Source organism: Myotis daubentonii, chromosome 18 (genome assembly GCF_963259705.1).
Source record: "Myotis daubentonii chromosome 18, mMyoDau2.1, whole genome shotgun sequence".
In the NCBI taxonomy this organism is placed as follows: Eukaryota; Metazoa; Chordata; class Mammalia; order Chiroptera; family Vespertilionidae; genus Myotis; species Myotis daubentonii.
The window spans coordinates 28,627,725-28,648,376 of record NC_081857.1 but is presented as its reverse complement, the minus strand read 5'-3'; the positions used below and the strand labels follow the sequence as shown (position 1 = coordinate 28,648,376).

Below are 20,652 nucleotides of genomic sequence, written 5' to 3'. Positions count from 1 at the left end.
CCTGTGGGGGTGTTCAGGAGGCAGCCGATCAATGATTCTCTCTCATCATTGATGTTTCTAGCACTTTCCCTCTCCCTTCCTCTCTGAAATCAATAAAAATATATTTAAAAGATAAAAATAAAATAAAAAGAGAGAGAATAGCCCTGGCCAGTCTGATGTCTCAGTGTGTTGAGCATTGTTCATGCACCGAGAGTTCACCAGTGCAATTCCTGGTCTGGGCACACGCCCAGGTTGCAGGCTGGATCCCTGGTGGGGGACATGCAGGAGGCAGCTGATCAACGGATGTTTCTCTTTCTCTCCTTTTCCCTTCCTCTCTCTCTAAAATCAATAAAAAACATTTTTTTTTAAAAAAAAAGGGGAGAATAAATAACCCATGGGCCAACTAGTCACAATTGTGATGGGGACTAATTATCATAAATAACTTCTGATGGAGTAGAGTGCACACAACCAGAGCAATAAGAGAGAGCCTTTCCGTGCTGGGAGCCCCTGATGGACCCTGATGAAGCTGTCCTCTTCAAAGAGAAGGGAGGGACAGAGTGACCCCTGATACTTTAAAGCAGGGGTTGGCAAACTGTAGCCTGTGGGCCAAATCTGTCCTGCTATCTTTGTGACACACTAAAATTATATGAAATTCAAATTTTGGTGTTCGTAACATTTTTTGGGGAACACGGCCATGCTCATTCATTTATATATGGTCTGTGGCTGCCTTTGCATAATGACAGCAAGATTGGTAGTTGCAACAGAGACCATGTGGCCCACAAAGCCTAAAATATTTATCATCTGGGTCTTTACAGGAAAAGTTGTGCAGGTTCCTGATTTAGAGCAACGGGGTCTCAAAAATCTTAGGAAGGAGGAAAAAGAGATCAAAGAAAGACATCCAGGCTCACTGCACTCCATTCTGCAGCGAGCTGGGGAGAAGAGGGACCTGGAAGACCCCAACACATCCCTGTCCTGGCTTGCCTCTGGAGCCTACAGGGGAAGAAAGTTAGCGACTGAGGGCCTACATCTTCTTCTTTCAGAGCAAATCCATCGCACTAGGGGGCCCGGGTTCTTTTCTTTCTAGCTTTGAAAGAAATCTGGCAATATCGTTGTGCTCGCCGAAACCGGTTTGGCTCAGTGGATAGAGCGTCGGCCTGCGAACTGGAAGGTCCCAGGTTCGATTCCGGTCAGGGGCATGTACCTGGGCTGCGGGCACATCCCCAGTGGGAGATGTGCAAGAGGCAGCTAATCGATGTTTCTCTCTCATCGATGTTTCTAACTCTCTATCTCTCTCCCTTCCTCTCTGTAAAAAATCAATAAAATATATTTAAAAAAAAATATATCGTTGTGCTCACTTCCACCCCACCCCCCACCCCAGCCAAAGAAAAGAAGAAACTGCTAAAGACATTAGATGGGGGCTCCAAAGAAGTTGAATTTGTCCTTTCTACTCCGTCTGTTATCTTAGAAATCTGAATGAGGCCAGGAGGCAGGCAGGGCTCTGCCTATGTTTGCTGCCAGCAAACACTGGGATAGTAACTACTGCTGGCCACACTACACAGCCCTTCTGAAGCCAGGGCGGCCTGGGGGCTTCCTGGGTCTGGATTTAGGTCCTAAATTGCCTGAAGCCTGGCCATAATGTGGCAGACCCAGATCCGGATAATAAAGGGAGGGAGGGAGGGAGAGGCCTGCTGGCTCTCCTCCAGGTCTCCCAGCCCTGGGGGGATAGGGTCATTGAAAACCCTTTGATGGTTCAAAATTTAACCTACCTGCTTCTTTTCCTGTAGAAAGTAAACCATTAATCCAACAGTGTCTGCAAAGAGGGCTAAATCAGGGCCTCTCTTAACTTCAGATAAAGGAGGCCCTGTCACCATAGTTCCTTCCCACCCGGTACCCCGGACACCCAGTCCTATGGCAGGGCATAGTACCCGAGCTTCTGATCGCTCCCCTCCCCATCCTGATTCCGTCACATCATTACTCTGTTTCTCAGTGTGAAACACATGAGATTTTGACATGTGTTGCAGACTGGCATCCTGAACTCACTGTCCTTCCCTTACTTTCCTGTCCACTGCCAAACATGAAAGGAAAGGCAAAGGGTATAGGACAGCGGTTCTCAACCTGTGGGTCGCGACCCCTTTGGGGGTCGAACGACCCTTTCGCAGGGGTCGCCCAAGACCATCGGAAAACACATATATAATTACATATTGTTTTTGTGATTAATCACTATGCTTTAATTATGTTCAACTTGTAACAATGAAAATACATCCTGCATATCAGATATTTACATGACGATTCATAACGGTAGCAAAATTACAGTTATGAAGTAGCAACGAAAATAATTTTATGGTTGGGGGTCACCACAACATGAGGAACTGTATTAAAGGGTCGCGGCATGAGGTAGGTTGAGAACTGCTGGTATAGAGAGAGAGGATTCATTCATTCAGGTGTCAGGCATGGAGAAGAGAACCCAGAAGGGTCTGTGGACCAAGACAATGGTGGGACATGTGTACCATCTCATAGTGGGACAGGGCTAAGTACAGGCTAAAGCCCACATCAGCTTCCAGGTTGACTTCTGCAAGGTACACACCTGCTTCAGGGCCCGCAGCGCAGAGATATTGATTTTATTGTTACTACTTAATTCCTAAGTTCAAAGCTAGAGAGTCCGCAGCCCCAGCCCCCTGACCTCCCACAGCTCCTTTGACTCAGTCAGCAATCAGGCATCTTAAGCAACCACCCTAAATAACACCCAGGTCTTTGATAAACCAGGTTCACAAATCAATCCGGAATTTGCTGCTTTGGGCTTCCAGGTGTCACCTTTTTTTTTTTTTTTTTTTAATTGGTTTGCAAACCAAACTTGGGTTAGCAAAATCCCCTGCATGGACCCAGGGGAGCCCATGACATGTGGGGGCTACCAAAGAGAGGGAGACCAACTAATCCTTTCCCATCTCCTCCTGCCAGTTTCTTGGCATGTGTTATGGGTACTGTGCCAAATAGGTGGGGCAAGAAAGGGTCTGAGGTTCAGAGGGACACACCTGAGAAGACTTTGGCCACTGTGTCCCAGGGAATTAACCCATCAGATCCCAGGTGACAGCTAAAAGTAGGGGGCAAAGTAGGGAGCCCCTAATCTGATAGATAATCTAGAATCAGGGCGTCCCTGGCTCCAGGTATGAGTTGGTGGTTTTTTAAATTTCACAACCCCCAGGGGTAAAGGAACAATGTTGGGCACTAGGAAGGGACCCTGAATGAATTCAGGTATCAGAGTTTTAAAATCCATAGGATTGTGGAGATTAAGAATATGGATGAGGGTTTAGCATCGCTTGTCACACACGTATTTGAGTGTTAACTGTTGGCCATAATTGTGATTCCCACTTTGTACACACACACACACACACACACACACACACACACACACACACACGGCCCCCTAATTAACCATGAGAGCTGAATGCAGGGGGCTGGTAGAGAGGCCACACACTGTTCTCCCCTCCCAGCTCTGCTTCTGGGGGAGTGCCCCTGTATAGGGAAGGGACCCCGAGAAAGGGACGAGAGGGAAACTCACCAGACTCGGGAGATATCCCAAGGATGGGGACTTGTTCCTGCCCTCAGTTGGTGACTTCAAATACGAAAAAGTCCTGGTTTATCAAGGTCGGCCGGCTAAGAATCCAGTCCAGCGCCTCCATGGAAGTGCCCCTCACATGGTCCTTTTAAGGGGAGGGCTCATGGCCCAGAGGTTTGCACAGGAGAAGACAGGGGGGACCCGTGCCAGTCCAGACCAGCCGCCTCTTCTATTACTCCAGCACTTCCCTTCCCCGCCCTACTTCAAACACCCAGTGTGCAGGCCTTTAACCCCTTGTGCGCTGGTCCTGAGGGTTCCTGGGCCCCGTGCTCAGCATTCCCTGGACCAAGGGCGGCCCCCGGGTGGGTTTCAGGTTCATGTGGAAACAGGTAGAGGAAACCGAGCTGGGGTCATCCTGAGGGGAGAGGACGTGGGAGCCTGACATCCAAGGAGGCTTCGCCCTCCCTCCAATGGGGACAGGGTGAAGCCAGGAGAGGAAGAGAAGAGCAGGGAAAGACTCACAGCTGGAAACTGACTTAACAGCCGGGTCCTCCTGGGGTCAGGGAGGCCCTTGGTCCTCGCTCCAATTTGGCTTCAAAACCGCGGGTTGGTCCCTTTAAGAGGCAGGTTACCGCAGGGGGCAGAGGAGGAAAGGTTGTACTTTCTGCGATGAAGGGAGGAGCCTTCAGGGGGTCAGCTACGTCTGAGGAGGGCCCTCCCTTCAGCCCCAGGAACATGGTGACCAGGCAGCTCAGCTCCCTCCGCATTGTTGTGGATGCCAGGCCAGGATATCTGACCGGCTGCCCTACCCTCTCCCCTGGTACCAGCTGGGGGTGGGGGTGGCTGGCTCACCCCCACGTCTTCCATGGGGCAGAGGACAGCATGGGCCAACACTGGACTTGCCGAGGTAACTGGATCCTCCTCCTGACAGCCCTGCTGGGGCTGCAAGACCTTAGCTGGCTCTGCCAACTCACTAGTTACGGGGCCTGAGAAGTGATGTATTCGCCTGGTTTCCTCATCTGTAAACTGGAGGTGTTCAATGAGAAACGGGCAAATACTGGCACACCAGTGCCGGGCCCTTGCTAGTTATTCAATAAATTCGCCAGCTGCCGCTGTGTGGGATAAGCCACTTGACCCGGCTGTGCCTTTCCTGACCCGTTAAAGAAGAGGGTTGGATCAGGTGGGGCACGGCCCATGCTTGCTCTAAAATCCTCGTTCTGGGTGAAAGGAAGAGGGCAGTTGCTGCCAGATGTGGAAACTGCATCGTTTCCTACTTGGCTGGGCCCCAAACCCCACGATGGGTGACGGGGTAGCTTCTCCCATCACAAGAACACAGGGGAGACACCTGCCTCCTTTTACTGGCGTGGGGGCCTCGGGATCCTCTAACTGAACCATCTCGCGATTGTTCAGACGAGGACGCAGGCTCCGGGAGGGGCGTGTTTTACCTGAGGTCAGCCAGCCAGCAAGTGGTGGGTGAGGAGGGCGGATGCCCAGCATGCTGCCCGTCTGTGGTCAGTCCTGCTTCCACCACTCGGAGCCACTGCATTCATTTCCCCGTTTCTTGGAAATTTGTACACCCGTTTCCCATTGACTTACTTCAGGAGGAGTCCCCAAGCCTAGCGTGTGCAGGTGGACACCCAGGCACCTGGTTCCTCCTGGTACCAGGGCTGGGTGTGTGAGTGAGCAGGTGCCAGCTGAGAGTTTGGACGACGTGGGAGGAATAGTCAGCTGGCTTCCAGGGTGGGATCTGGAACACGTTGGCAGCTGGGTTACTCTCTGTATTGCCTTTTAGGGAGGAGCCCGTTATGGTACCCCACCTCCAGGAAGGATGGGGGACCCAGGCTTACTTTCCCTCCGCCATGCAGACCTGCACACAATCTGGAGATTAGGGTTCCCACCTTCCTAGGGTGGTTTCCATTAGAGCAAAGGACGCTGTCGACCACTCCTCCTCCCAGTCAATTACCTCAGAAGTGAACAGGGTTCAATCATAAAGCCAACTACTCCAGCTAAGTCTGCCTCTAGAGCAGTGGTCCTCAGCCTTGGCTGCACATTAGAATCACCTGGGAATCTTTGTAAAATCCTGATTTCTGGGCCTCATCCTCCGGAAATTCTGTTTCTTTGTTACTAATGTTGTGGCCCCACCCCATAACAAAGAAACAGAATTTCCGGAGGATGAGGCCCAGAAACCAGGATTTTAAAAAGATTCCCAGGTGATTCTAATGTGCAGCCAAGGTTGAGAACCACTGCTCTAGATTGCAGTGGTTCTCAACCTTCCTAATGCCGCGACCCTTTAATACATACAGTTCCTCATGTTGTGGTGACCCCCAATTCCATTGTTCAAATTGAACATAATTAAAGCATAGTGATGAATCACAAAAACAATATGTAATTATATATGTGTTTTCCGATGGTCTTAGGCGACCCCTGTGAAAGGTTGAGAAGCTCTGTTTTAGAGGCTCTCTATTCTCCAAGCCCACTGCTCACGGGTGGGCTCGCATTCCATCCGACCCCAGTGGAAGTGGATCCCTTCAGAGAGGAAGTATCTGGTTTTGGCCCCTTTTCAAGGTGCCTGTGACACCAACTGCCTTCACAATGCTTCTCTTGTTGGCTGTCCGCGCCCCCTCCCCCGCTCGAGTCTCCTCCGTTCTTACAAGGCCCAGGACAGAGTGCTGAGCTCCGCCAGGAAAGGTAAAGATTGCCCGTTTCGGGAAAGGAGCACCTCTGAGTGGAGACGGGAGGAGAGTTCTCTAGGACCTTCGGGTCAGGAAGCTCATCCTGGCCTCTAGAGCACAACACCGCCTCCTGCAGGTGAGCTCGCTCTGTTCCCGGGGAGACGCGCAGGTAGAAGTGTGCTTCCTCCTCCAGACGAATGCTTTATAGACCAGCTCCCCTTTCCTCCTCAGCCCCCAGGTCCTGGCCATTGTTTTCTCCCCGTTCTCCTGAGCAAGCCCCAGGGCTCCACCAGGACCCATGGCAACAGCATTGTGCTGTCCCCTCCTTGCCCTCTCACCTGGCTGGTCCCGGGGTGTCCAAGCCACAGCCCCTGGAGGAGGGACGTGAGCTGGTGGAGGGCCACTCCATTTGGAGCCTCGCGTTGCCTCCATGTCCTTTTCATCCTTCCTGGGGCCCAGAGGCTCCGCTGCTGGGCAGAGGAAAGGTTAAACCGGTTGGGCAGCACGCCCCCCCGCCCCCCCCATCCCCAACAGAGTCTAAACTGGGAGACTCGGTGGCAGGAACAAAGCGGGTGTTTGTTGGGCTGCTCCCCTGCCTGGGAGGCTGTTCTCGGACCACGGCATTCCTGGGCTGGACAGAGTCAGCTCGGAGTGGCTTCTCCCCACCGCCTTTCCACAGGCCGTGCTTAGGGACAGCTCAGGGCATCCCGGTGCTGCCCCGGCCAGAGCTCAGAGCAGAGGCATAATTCAAGCTCAAGAAAAGCTAGTTCTTAAACAGAGGGAGGACTAGAACCAGGTATAAGAGAGCTTTTCAAGAAGTCAGTAAGAAACCCTGGCCAGTTTTCTCCGTGGTTAGAGTGTCAGCCTGGGGACCAAAGGATCTTGGGCTCGATTCCTGGTCAGGGCTTGTGCAGGAGACAACCAACCGATGTGTCTCTCTCATGTTATGCCCAGAATTCAAGATCCCCAAGATACCATGCCAGGGAGCCAATCCGATGCAAAAGCAGAAGGTCCTTTATTGAGTTAGCTAACCCGACCCGGGCCTCCAGCCGACGCGGCGACCGGAAAACCGAGTGATATCCATGAGAAAATCAGGGCTTTAATAGTGAGGGGAGGGGGCTAGTTGTGGGCCCTTCGGATTGGCCAGGCGCCAAGTCGGGTCTTGTTGCACAGGATGTGGTCATCTCTATGGCGCGAACATCCCTTGCTTGTCATTAGAAATCCCGGGCGTGGCCAGCAGGGGCCTGGGCTTCCGGGAAGAAGGCACTCTTCTGAGTACATGGCCTCTGCCCCAACATGGAGGATCCAGGGTAGGATGGAGGGCATAGCCCTCGCCCTTTCATTCCCCCCTTGTCTTGGAACTTCCGTCTCAATCATGAGACGGACTGCACTTTTATTTCACCGTTGCTAGGGGCCCATAGTGAGCACACAGAACTATCAACTGAACTATTTTATACATTTAACAAATGGTCCGGTGGAAGGGAAAGAAACCATTTTAGCTTTAACGACTTCTATTGAAATAGGATTTTTCTTCTTAAAATTCCTCCATGGCTATTAAAAAGCCAAATCAAGATAAATTTATTTACTGTCCTGATGTTTGCATAAACACAACAAGAATGGTAACTGACTATCTTTGCTGGAATTTCATGGTTGAACCTTAATGTGCCCCGTAGGGCCAGGAAGCCAAGCCATCCAGCTGCCATCAGGCCTGCCTGCAGCATCTGCTGAGTTAGGTGAATCCTTCACCTGTAGCAACTCCACCTGAGCCCACGCTCCAGGCTTTAAGGCCCATCTCAGTAGCCCTCCTACTCGTTGCGGCCCAGAGTGTGTGGGGGTTCCGCAGGGATGCAGAGGCATCTTTACTGCTCCCCTTCTACTTTTACCAACCGCCAGTGATGGTAGGGCATGGGCCTGATGCTCCAGCGCCAGCCATCTTCAGGGCTCCCAGGCAGGACACCAGGCTTTCTTCGTGGCATTCTTAGTGGCTTCAAGTCTTTAGAGCTCAGATAGGGCTCTTCAAAACATGATACTCCAGTCAAAGTTTTCCGTTAATAAAACCACTATTAGGAACCAGTCTTACTGAATCTATGCAAAGAAACGTACTTATTTAGCATTGCCAGATTTTGGAGGAATTACATAAGGAGAAAAACATATTGATCTACTCTAAGATTTTCTGACTTTCCTTGCTAATTCCTTTTTATGGATTTAAAACAAAACAGTAATTGTTGGTATAAAACCTTCTTTCTATGCATAACCATGCCTCAGACTTTCTAGTCTAAACAGGCTTTTTCCAGCTTTACTACCCCTGACATGGGCATGGTCACGCAGGCCTGCAAGACAGTATTACAGGCTGCCAACTGTTAGCTGTCTCTTAACAGAGACCAAAACCTGATGGGCACCCTTCCCTGCCCAGTTGGGCACTTGTCCTCTTGGCAGCTAGACACCCTTTACTTTTGGGGGTCACCCCACACAGCTCCCTTCCAGGACAGCCAACATACATTCAAACCTGCAAAGGAATCAAAGGTTAATATAACATATCAATACAATGAAACATAATATTGGCATCATGGCCGCTTCAGGTAGCCAAATATTCTACTAAACATGTGATTCTATAAATGGTCCCTGTCTTTTTGGAGCCATGTCCATGAAGATGCAGGCATTATCTAAGTGTATTACACAGTATTGTGGGGGCTCCTGGTGACAGGAGCGATCGCGAGTCATGTTACCGGAATCAGGCAGGTCAAGCACTCCGTAGCTTGAGCTTGAGCAGGTTGGGTTGATCTCTATCGATCGATGCTCCATTTGGTGATGAAGTCTTTCCGGATGGACCCAGGTTGTGATGCCGTCTACCTTGAGAGCGGTGGGGGTCGTCAGCCCCATAATGTAGGGATCCTTCCAACGTGCCTCTAGGGTCTCCCGGTGGTGCCTTCTGATGTAGACCCAATCTCCTGGTCTGTGCTGATGAGGAGTTGGGGTTGGGCTGGTCTCATAGATGGCGCGGAGGCGTGGCCAAATGTCCTCGTGCGCCCTCTGGAGCCCTCTCAAGGAAAGAGATAGTTAAAGAAAAGCGACCCAGTCCTCGCCAGTCTCTGAGTCAGATTCCTCCTCTCTTGGAGAACTTCAAAGTCCTGATGGCTTCTAGGTAACCCTGTTTATCAGTTACAGCGCTCTGCTTTCTTGCCTTTCTACCAGTTCCCTTTGTGGCAGAGCAGCAACCAGGCCTCTTTGAAGGGAGTGCGCTAGAAGGGGTACCAGCCCCTCCTTTGCTAGCAGCAACAGGTACCAAACCCTTTCAGTACATTTGACCAGCTTCATTCCTGCCCACCTTTACAGATTCTAAGGCCCATTGTTTTCCTTTAACCAGCAAGCTAAATGACACTGGCCTGTATTATTTAATTCAGCACAGGCAGGGGGAAGGGCCCATGGAATCTCTGCCCTGAGGAACTGTGAGCCTCACCTTTAAATGTCCCAATCAGACTAGAAAAGCCGTAAATACCTTTTAAATCTACCCTAGAATTCCAAAATTCCAACCTAGCGCAGAATATACTTCCACATTTACATGAACAAATAATTATACCCAAGTAGACATATAAACACCAAATAAACATCCATACTTACATCCTTTTAGTGAACAAATATTTTTACAGTCTTGGGATCTTGAGCAGACAGGAACAGATGGGGAGGGCTTTCTTTCTCACATCCTAGGACAGGACTTTTGACCTATGTCTTATCCAGATAGAAACGGTCCACATTTATATTACAAAATACCAACAAATCAGTTTCAGTTGTGTAGCCAGTCTGAGTTTTGACTTCTCTCTGGAAGTCTCAGAGATGGTGAATACCATCTAGAAGCTATTAATCCATTCACACAGTCCCCCAAAAGTTAAAGAGGAAGGAAAGAATCATTCAATGTCACTCAAGAGGATTTTGGCGAAACAACAAAATTGACAGATTAAACATATTGGAAAACCAAGGCCAGAAGTACCCTCTGACGTTTCAGGGGTACCAAGGAAGGAGAAGTTAGGCCACAACCAGCCCTTTTTACAATCCACCATTAGTGACCAGTCCCAGCTCACTGGTCTACCATCCATTTAACATTTCTTTTTTCCTCCTATCACACCAAGGCCATGCTTTCCAGGTAGCTAGAACTTTTAGCCTTAATTTTTAGGTGATTAGCACTAGTTAAACAATTTTAAACAACAAAGATACATATTTAAGTAAACATATTATCTAGAACCTAGGTTAAACTTAGGCATATCCTGGGTCTCCCAAATACTGAGTTGGCAAGGTAACTAGAGCCCTTTAAGATCAGTATGAAACCACAGTTTTCACCTGAAAGACTTTGACATAACCTTTAATTGTCCTTAGTTTAAGGAAAGCAGTGTTTTCTAGATTTTATTTTTCAATACTTAACCAACAGATTTAATTCTGTCTTCTAGATTTTTTATGAGGCAAATTACTTTTTACTTTCAAGCGGCTCTGGAGAACCACATTCGAGCCTTGCAAGACAGGTTTTTGGCCTCCCTGGTCTTTTCAGATGTAAATTGACCACATTTTTTAAGATTTTGCTGCAGGCAGGAGGCGGCTATCTCCTCCCTCCATTAAGAAAAGCTTTCTTAATTAACAAAGGACCAGTTTTTTGTTTTTTTTCCCCTTTGGAAAAACTGTTCTTTATTATGGATTAGTCTTGGGATTTATCCTGCACTTTTGAAAGGAGACGCTAGCTTAAAACCCTATCCAAAATCGGACGGTGCGCACATTAGTTTTAAGCCAGCTTTTCTCCCTACACGTGCACAGAAATCCCAGACGCATTTACCTGGGGAGGGGGTGACCTGTTTCCACAGACCCTCACTCAGGCAGCCTCCGACTGCCACACAAAGGAGGGGTGAGAGCAGTCCCCCCTCCCTCCACATTCATACACTTTTATCAGACATTTATTCAGAGTTTAAACAATCTATTCAACTCCTAACAACTTCCCAATTCCTGAGGGAGCTCTAAAGCCTCCCCCAATCTCCTTGAAATTATTAATCCAGCAAGTCTACAAAATAAAACGGAAACACAAACAACTAAAGGGCCCAAAGAAATACAGCCTTCCAACTCCATGGAAGCAAAAAACAAAGACAAAAAACAAAACAAACCCAAAGCCAGACGTTGGCTGCGCGCCAACCAGCAGGAGCGACCCGCCTTTTCTCAGATTGAGGGGTTTCTACAGACCTTCCGACTCCGCGGAAGCAAAATTTCCCCTCTTCAGATGGAGGATCGGGGCGCCCCCCGACTCCTCCTGCCTGTCTCAGATTAAGGGGCTTCCTACAGACCTTCCGACTCCGCGGAAGCAAAGCTATACCCCTTCAGACGGAGGATCGAGGCGTCCCTCGGCTCCTCCCACCTGTTGATCCCGTGCATCCACGGGATCATTATTACAGGCATTTACAGGCATTTACAGATTTCAGAAGTGAGCTCACACCAAAACACACGACACACACAAAACACGACCTACCGCGGTCAGTCAGGCCCTCCGGACTGGGAGTCCCATCGATGGTGTTGGGGATCCCGGACGAGCCCCCAAAATGTTATGCCCAGAATTCAAGATCCCCAAGATACCATGCCAGGGAGCCAATCCGATGCAAAAGCAGAAGGTCCTTTATTGAGTTAGCTAACCCGACCCGGGCCTCCAGCCGACGCGGCGACCGGAAAACCGAGTGATATCCATGAGAAAATCAGGGCTTTAATAGTGAGGGGAGGGGGCTAGTTGTGGGCCCTTCGGATTGGCCAGGCGCCAAGTCGGGTCTTGTTGCACAGGATGTGGTCATCTCTATGGCGCGAACATCCCTTGCTTGTCATTAGAAATCCCGGGCGTGGCCAGCAGGGGCCTGGGCTTCCGGGAAGAAGGCACTCTTCTGAGTACATGGCCTCTGCCCCAACATGGAGGATCCAGGGTAGGATGGAGGGCATAGCCCTCGCCCTTTCATCTCACATGGATGTTTCTCCACTCCCCATCCCCCCTTCTCTCTAGAAATCAATGGGGAAAAATATCCTCGTGTGAGGATTACAAAAACAAGTCAGTATATGAGACCAGAATGTCTTCCCGGCGTGAGAACGGCTTCCCCACCCCTCCTTGAGCTAAGAGGTGCGAACAGTCAGGACCGGTCCTGGGGAATATGTGGTGACTGGTGAGAGCAGAGGGAAATCAGAGATGAAGCAAGGCGCTCAAAAGCAGACAGACAGAATCTCCATGGGAACAGGACCCACAACCCCCACAGCAATGAGGCAGGACTTGGCTCATCTGCCCAGGAGCCTCGGCTCTCAGGTTTGAGCTCCAACAACCTGCACTCACTCAGCTGACAAGAAAACGGGCAAGTCAGTGTGGCATTTGTTTTTATTAGAAAACCCATTTGGTAAGCACTTCCCTAACCCGGAACAGGAGCTGGGCAGCCTCCAAGAGTCCCACAGCTTTCACTTTATCTTCTATCCCCTTCTGAGAGGGGAGAGCAGATGGGGGTGGTGTCATGCCGTCTCCAAAGGCCCCCTCCTGCACTGGAGAGCTCATACGCCAGCAAAACACCCCAGGCACCTCTAGGCTCGGGGCCTTCTTGTCTGTATGGCTTCAAGAGGGAAGCGAGGCTCTCTTAGTCCTCGGCCCAGTCCTTCCCTCGGGATGAGAGCAGGGCAGGGCCCAGGAGAAGGCGGCCGAGGGCTAAGGGAGGAGACTGCATCTGAGATCCCTCTGGAGTCTGGAAAGCACCTGCATTTCTTGGGATGGGAGGGCTGTGCAAGCCCCTCAGTTCTTCTTGGTCTTGGGCGTGTCGTATTTCCTCTTGCTGGAGTACCACAGCAGCAGGGGGACCCCGATGGAGGGGAGAGTCATGACCCCGAAGGCTGCCCAGTCCAGCTGTGGAAGACAAGGCCTTGCTTAGACGAGGGAGGGCACAGGAGAGGACCAGGAAGGAGGGCCGATGAGAAAGGGAGCAGCCCCGCCCACATTTTAAGCAGAACCTTGCCGGGAAGGCTCCTCTGACCACTCCTGCGGGAGAATGGCTCTGAAGACCAATCCATCTTTCTCGCTGTGAAGCCAAAGCCTCACCTGACCCCACCCAGACGGGAAGAAAAGCTTTTCTCTTCCAGACCATCTGTGAGGAGCGAGATGGCCAAGTATCGCCCTGACAGTCAAGCCTCCTGTGATCTAACCCCACTGTCTCCAGCCCCTCCCCCATTCCTGCGCCTCATCTGCCCCCCAGCCTCCTAGACTACTCGATGGCACCTTGCTCTTTCTCGCCGAGCTGCTCCTCTCCCTACGATGCCCATCCATGCTAACCTCCTCCTCCAGAAACCCGCCCTGACTCAGACCAGGCTCCATGTTCCTGCTGCATGCTCTGCCCTCACCTTGTACACGATCTCCATCAGAGCATCTCCCCTCGGTGACTTGTTCTGAGTCCCTAGGAGCCCCTAAGATCTTTATGAAAAGGGCTATGTCTTGGTCACCATTGTCTCCCAAAGCAAAGCACTGAACCGAGCACATAACTAGGAACCTCATAATTATTCACTGAATGAATGGATGAGTACGTGAATTTCCTCATTCAGAACTTTAGGCAAATCTTCAAAAAATTCTCTTAGACTAGACCACAGCTAAGTTCCCGCTTCACCTTCCCAATGCTCTACAACTCTTCGAATCTAAGCAGATATTCTTTTTAAATCTCAAAACAGACTCAGGACTCCAAGATGGGGTTCTACTCAAGGATGAGGAAAGAAAAAGGGCAGTTTTTTGGTTCTGATAATTGTGATCTCATTACTAAAAATCTCTAATTATAGTTAAATCAGGATATTTGATGGCTGTATCAAACACCAAACCAACTAAACAAATCTAAGGAGGCTAAGAGGTCCCAGAACCCAAGGTGGTCTCATCCCAGACAACACTGTGCCGCTTACAAAGTGAGGCGAGAATCTCCTATCAAACTCCCGCTGAGCCAGGATTCCTCCCTGTCCAGGTGCACTGGTAAAGCCAACCTGAAAAGAAAAGCAGGACATAAGGCAAGCCCCACACTGTCTCACCTGAGAAAGGGCAGTCCCAACCAACCTAGTTCTAAGCGTTACTCTTTTTTAAAAATTCTTTATTAGTTAAGGTATTACAAATGTGTCCTCATCCCCCCCATTAACCCCCATCCCCTCCCCCCTCACTCATGCTCTCATCCCCCTGTTGTCCATGTCCATTGCTGTGGCTTATATGCGTGCATACAAGTCCTTTGGTTGATCTCTTCCCCGTACCCCCTCCCTCCCCTACTTTCCTTCTGGGGATTAATAGTCTGATCGCTGTTTCTCTGTCTTTGGATCTGTCCCTGTTCATCAGTCTATGTTGTTCTCTATATTCCACAAATGAGTGAGATCATGTGGTATTTATCTTTCTCTGACTGGCTTATAAAAACAGTGGTTAGATGCCACGAAGTAGGTGGCAATATCTTAACCGTATGCGTGTTGTTAGGCCCGACAGCCAATTCCATCCTTGTCAAGGGGAGTGCTAACCTTCTCTCCTTTCATGCAACACGCTTTTTTTTTTTTTTTTTTAATTGACTTGAGAGAGAGAATCATCGGCTTGTTGTTCCATTCATTTATGCATTCATTGGTTGATTCTTGTATGTGCCCTGACAGGGGATCGAACCCACAACCTTGGTGTATCAGGACGATGCTCTAACCAACTGAGCTACTCAGTCAGGGCCTAAGTGTTAGATTCTTAGAGCTTCAAGAGGAAGAAGAGCTTTTGAACTAGAGAGAGTTGGATGATCCTTACTGTGTTGTAAAGGGGAGTAAATTAGGAGCCAGGAGACCTGAGAAACACAGGATGAGCATTTACTAAACAAGTAGGCCAGGGATGCAGCTGAAATTCAAACCAAATCCTCCTACCTTAGACTCAGACTTAGGAAAGAGTGGCTCACCACCACTGGCCCCTCTGCAGGGCCAAGTGTGTGATGGAATGACTCGCACTTGCCACTCGTTTCCTTATTCCTCCCGTGGAAATACTCCTCTGTACAGAGTGCCGTGAGGCCCCAGTGAAATGAGAAAGATTCTGGACAGTACAAAGCCCTGCCCAAAAGTACATAACTAGGGGGGCTGAGTCTGGCCCACATTCCTGTCTTGGGGAGCAGGCCAAGACTTTGGAGCACACTGCAAACAACTTCGTTCTAAAGTGGCAGCTGAGCCTTTGGTTTTTTGTCTTTTAACCCATTAGACACCATGTAGAACCAAAGTCCTAAAAGTTGGTTCTTTCTTTTTATTTTTTTGAGGAGCTGCCAAACTGTTTTCCCAACGTGGCGGCAGCATTTTATGTTCTCACCAGTCGTGTTTTAGCATTCTATTTTTTCACATCTTTGCCAACATGTTACTGTCTTCATTTTATATATATATAATTGATTTTTTCAGAGAGGAAGGGAGAGGGATAGAGAGTTAGAAACATTGATGAGAGAGAAACATCGATCAGCTGCCTCCTGCACACCTCCTACTGGGGATGTGCCCACAACCAAGGTACATGCCCTTGACCGGAATTGAACCAGGGACCTTTCAGTCCGCAGGCCGATGCTCTATGCACTGAGCCAAACCGGTTACGGCTTCATTTTTTTTATTATAGCCATCATAGTGTGTGTGAGGTAGTATCTTATTATGTCTTTTTGTTGTTGTTGTTTTTAATCCTCACCCACGGACATGTAGAGAGAGGGAGGAAGGAAGAGAGAGACACAGAGAGAGACAGAGAAACATCAATCAGTTGCCTTCTGCATGCTCCCTGAGAGGGGATCAAAATCACCACCCAGGTATGTGCCCTTTCCAGGAATCGAACCGGCAACCTTTTGGTGCACAGGAAGCTCAAACAACTGAGCCACCCTGCCAGGCTATTTTAAATATTTTTTCAATTACAGTTTACATTCAATATTATTTTATATTAGTTTCAGGTGTACGGCATAGTGGTTAGACAATCATCTACTTTACAAAGCGTCCCCCTGGTATTTCAGTGCCCACCTGGCACCACAGCTAGTTATTACAATGTCACTGACTGTGTTCCCTGTGCTGTACTTCACACCCCCAGCACTACTTCTAAAGCTGATTCTGAAAGTAGAAATGACACAAGATGCGGCAATGTAACAGGGATTACAGAAATATGGCTCCACGTGGTTTATAAAAAAAGAAAATTCAGAATGTGCATTTAACGAGAATTTTGGATGTTGTTTAGTTCTATGGTTGACGCTATTCAAAGTCCTCTCCCTACTGTGTACTTGCTACGTAGCCAACGGCCCATCGTATGGTCCCGTCAGAGGCCTTTATGAGTTCATGACCTAAGGTTCCTGAGGGCTGGGGCAGCGTCTTAATCTTCTTGGTATCCCCAGGGTCCAGCACATTGCAGGGGCTCAATAAATGTCTATTGACCTTTACATCAATCAGTCAAAGATTACTGACTACTATTTCTATTAAATATGGGAAACAGAGAGAAATCTAAGACAAAGTCCCTGGCTTCAAGGGGTGTGTATTAAATTGGGAGTGAGGGTGGGGGGAAGACCTACACATAAAGAAAGAGAACTACTGAAGACAATAAATAATGAAATGTTCAAGTGCCTGCAACCTAAGAGCGACAGACGTTCCGCTGCCTCGATGAATGATTATTGAAAGGAGTGGGAAAGAGCAATGGGAATTGTGAACGCAGACGACACAAACAAGGCCTTGCAGCTCAGAGCTGGGTCTCGAGAAGGCGTCGGATAACGAAGTGGAGGAGGGAGAGTACTTCAAACAGAGGCAAGGCAAAGTGGGAAGAACAGCACTGGGAGGAGCCTGGCCTAACGGGGATGGAGGGTCTTTGTGGGTCGAGTGGAGAGAAAGCAGGACAGGCAGAGAACAGCGGGGCTACTGGAGGGTATGCCATGAGGCAGAAAAGCTAGACCTTGATGGAATGAGCAGGAGCATCCAAACAAGGGAAAGGCATGGAAACAATGAAGATGGGGATGATCTGACAGCGGCATAGACGAATTGGAAAGGCGAAGACAGCAATGAACGGGGCGATGTTTGACACATTCCAGATAAAAAGCCAAGCAGAAGGAATGAAGAGGAAGGGAATGCTACAGTACTCCCCTCCCATCCGTTTCAATTGCTTTATTCTGGAACTTTTTAATCTGAAACATATTTCCTAAGGGCAACATCCCACGTTTCTGGTCTTTCTTATCTTTCTCAGAATTTAGTGGCTACCTTGACAATTTTCTGCAAGAGTTTTCAAAGGCAGATCTGAGCGTCGGGGCAACTCACCACAACGGGCCCATCCTCCTGGGCCAGGTAAGTAATAGTCGCTGAGGTGAAGTTGAAATAACCGGCCTTGAGAGGGCGCAGGACAACAGTATGGGAGACGTTGCTAGCACTGGCCCAAGAGTTAAGGAAGGGAAAAAGATGAAGCTAAAGTTGTAACAACCTTTCAACTTGTGGACTAAATGTACCATTTACAAAAGAAGTTGCCAATACATGTGGTGATTGCATATTTGCAATCCTCTGCAAGAATAATAAACATACACTTTTTTGTAAGCCTAAAGTATATTATAATATACCTTTTTTTTTTTTTAATCCTCACCCGAGGACATTTTCCCATTGATTTTTAGAGAGAGTGGAAGAGAGAGGGAAAGACAGAGAGAAATATCTCTCGATTGGTTGCCTCCTGCACTAGCCCTGACCAGGGCCTGGGCCCAGGAAAAGCCTGCAACGGAGGTACGTGCCCTTGACTGGAATCGAACCTGGGGCCCTTCAGTCCGCAGGCCAACGCTCTATCCACTGAGCCAAACCAGGTAGGGCAATATGATGCCTTTTTAGCCAAGTTTTAAATCTATGATGTACTTAGTATTGAAGTTTTTAAAGTAAACTTTTTTTTTTTTTTCAAACATATTTTATTGATTTTTTACAGAGAGGAAGGGAGAGGGATAGAGAGTTAGAAACATTGATGAGAGAGAAACATCGATCAGCTGCCTCTTGCACACTCCCCACTAGGGTTTGTGCCCGCAACCAAGGGACATGCCCTTGACCGGAATCGAACCTGGGACCCTTCAGTCTGCAGGCCGACGCTCTATCCACTGAGCCAAACCGGTTAGGGCTAAAGTAAACTTTCAAGCAATATATGTTATGGATGAAAAATTAGTCACTTAAGCTCACAGAAAATCTTTCATTGACTATAACTGAAGGAAGTTCTTGAAAATGCAAAATAAAAACAAACAAAAACCACAAAGAGAACACTAACTCTCATCAGAAAATCTAAACCTACTTTAACTCACATGGGGAAATAAATCTAATTCAAAACACTCAGGAAACAACTGGTAGATCAGAATAAGAGACTCACTGACTAAGAAGAGTCTTTGAAAGGTCCCCCAGGTTAGCATCCAATTGAATTTCTTTTAAAGGCACCCTCCTTTGCTGAGCCACAAACATCTACTAGTCAGTGTCTACGTCTTCCCAATAGAGCATGTCGTAGGGCTTATAACCTGAACGTCAGAACCGCAGGGGCATCCAAAGCACATGAACACAGCTGCCACCAGTATCTCCTGCCCCATCTCACCCAGAGAGATGACAGAAGAACGGCCATGCACACCTGGACCGTTCGAAGGGACCCCGCTGCTTTCTTTGGTGGCAATGTCGCCCACCCCCACCGCCAGCCTTCATCACCCAGTGTCAAGAGGATACGGGGCAATCCGGTCCCATTTGACGTTGAGCATTCCGGAGACAATGCCAAAGTCTTCTGGAGGGAAGGAATCATCAGATAATTCCACATCTAATGCAGCACTAGAAAACAGGCAACAAAAAAGGTTTGCAAGTCATGGATATGAAAATGAAAGCCATCAGCAATCAAATCCGCCAGCTTGTCCTGAAAATTCACAACTACAAAAGACACATATGACTCACATAAACAGTAACTTGGGTTTGTTGCACCGAAGAATCCAGGTCAAGGACTGGATTCTATGTCTCAGAGGCACCAAAATATCAAGTATCTAGTAGAAGAAATGGGCCCAAACCCATTCTTGTCTCAATTTCTCCGTGTGTGTTCTTGGGAGGATGGAGGGGGAGAGGAGCAAAGACGCATATGGAAGATCAAATTAGAGGGAACAAAATTTAAAAACGCAACAAAAATGTGTACAGGCGAATGAAACAAAGGAAGCTGCAACTTTAAACCCTGAGGTAAGACGGAATCACACATTTTATGCCTTCTCGTTTTCCTCTCCCTGCTTCACAATTCCTGCTTCTCTCCACACTCTAAAACTCTCCCAACTCAAAAAAAGTGGGAGATGGTTTCTTATAGCCTCGGCAAGAATGTCCTCCTCCCCCATTCGGTCCAGCAGTGTACTCATTCGCTCCTATCTGTTGCTGGAGGTCTCCCAAGGGGAAATCACTGCTGGTGCTGTCCCAGCCGGGAAATCCAAGAAGCCTGAGAGGGGCCTACCCTGCGGCCCCAGGGCCCCCTTACCTGGAGCCCACGTTGTAGATGTTGTACTGTAAGGTCAGGTCTCTCCCCTCCACCGCATATCGGTTCAGCAGTGATTTGGAGGCCAAAAGCCTGGCTCCTTCCTCTGCTTGGGTGACAGCAAGTAGCGCCAACACTACCAATGCCAGCAGCCTCATCTGTGGGAAAGAAGCAAAGTGAGCGGTCCATGCAAGCACGGAAAATCACCAACAGCTTCCCGACAGTCCTTCCTGAAAACCCAGGGAAGCTCTTTGATGTTCCGGAAGCAGCAGCCCCTGCCACAGGGCGGCCTCGGAGCCGCTGGGACGGCCTGTTCGCGGCTCTCCTGCCATCGCGGCCCTGCCAGCCCTCGGATCATCGGCCTAAGCACCAGCAGACCCACCACCCTCTTTCTGCCGGGGACCGAGGTGCTCCCCAGCTGATAGGGTCTTCTGAGATGACACCATGTGGCTACAAGAGGGCTTTTCTTGGGGTGCCCGCTCTCAGCCCTGCAGCACCCCCAGCTTTCCCTGACACAGGAGTCCCCCATGGCTGCTGCCTTCCAGAACGTGGCCCTCTCCTCCATCGCCCAGCTCCACTGAGACCCCACCGCGCGCTCGCGGGGTCCTCCCACACACCCTGCATCCCACCCTCCATCCTACCCCCGGGATCCCATTCTCCTCGCCCCCACATCCTTTTGTGGTTCCCTCATGGGCTCAGTCTGCTCTGCCCCCTTCTCGCCTCTTCCCAAGATTGAACGCCCTTCCGCGGCGCGCCCTCTCTCCTGCCCCTCCCCCAGCTGACCCTCGGCCGCTAAGTGAGGCGCGGACATGAGACTCCCCCTCCTCCTCGGGACTCACCGTGCACCCCAAAGAAACCTTTAGGGGGAGGGGAGGAACCAGTACCGGAAAAGAGCGTCAGCATCCGAAAGACCGGAAGTAAGCTTTGACAGGAAACCCCGGTGCTCCGCCCGATGCCTTCTGGGAGTTGTAGTTCTTGGACAAGCCCCA

At 49.4% G+C, this 20,652-nt stretch overlaps 2 protein-coding genes and 1 non-coding gene across 4 annotated transcripts in view; all 3 read right to left on the bottom strand.

Annotated features, from left to right (window-relative positions):
- ARHGEF2 (Rho/Rac guanine nucleotide exchange factor 2) overlaps nt 1–3,669 on the bottom strand; it is a 44,601-nt gene extending 40,932 nt beyond the window's left edge. The window contains exon 1 of one of the 2 annotated variants that reach the window (XM_059674179.1): nt 3,532–3,669. The gene's annotated coding sequence lies outside the window, so the exon portion shown is untranslated. The remainder of the gene's footprint in view (nt 1–3,531) is intronic. The other variant, XM_059674178.1, reaches the window with a different exon arrangement.
- Nucleotides 3,670–12,562: 8,893 nt separating this feature from the next.
- Nucleotides 12,563–20,636, bottom strand: SSR2 (signal sequence receptor subunit 2). The gene is made up of 6 exons (XM_059675112.1): nt 20,503–20,636; nt 19,667–19,821; nt 18,889–18,987; nt 17,476–17,584; nt 14,128–14,205; nt 12,563–13,093 (listed from the first exon to the last, which is right to left on the bottom strand). Exons 2-6 carry the CDS (start codon nt 19,819–19,821, stop codon nt 12,983–12,985), a joined length of 552 nt encoding a protein of 183 aa, XP_059531095.1. The 5' UTR covers nt 20,503–20,636; the 3' UTR covers nt 12,563–12,982.
- LOC132221463 (U6atac minor spliceosomal RNA) lies at nt 14,615–14,740 on the bottom strand. The gene has a single exon (XR_009450005.1). It is a non-coding gene; the product is annotated as a U6atac minor spliceosomal RNA (small nuclear RNA).
- Nucleotides 20,637–20,652: the final 16 nt, after the last annotated feature.

Excerpts from the sequence above, each read along its gene's own strand:
- SSR2 (XM_059675112.1), bottom strand. The coding sequence starts at position 19,821 with ATGAGGCTGCTGGCATTGGTAGTGTTGGCGCTACTTGCTGTCACCCAA. Across the intron at positions 18,988-19,666 it reads ATCTACAACGTGGGCTCCAG|TGCTGCATTAGATGTGGAAT; the intron begins GTAAGGGGGCCC and ends CCTGTTTTCTAG. Across the intron at positions 13,094-14,127 it reads GGAGATTCTCGCCTCACTTT|CTGGACTGGGCAGCCTTCGG; the intron begins GTAAGCGGCACA and ends TGTCTTCCACAG.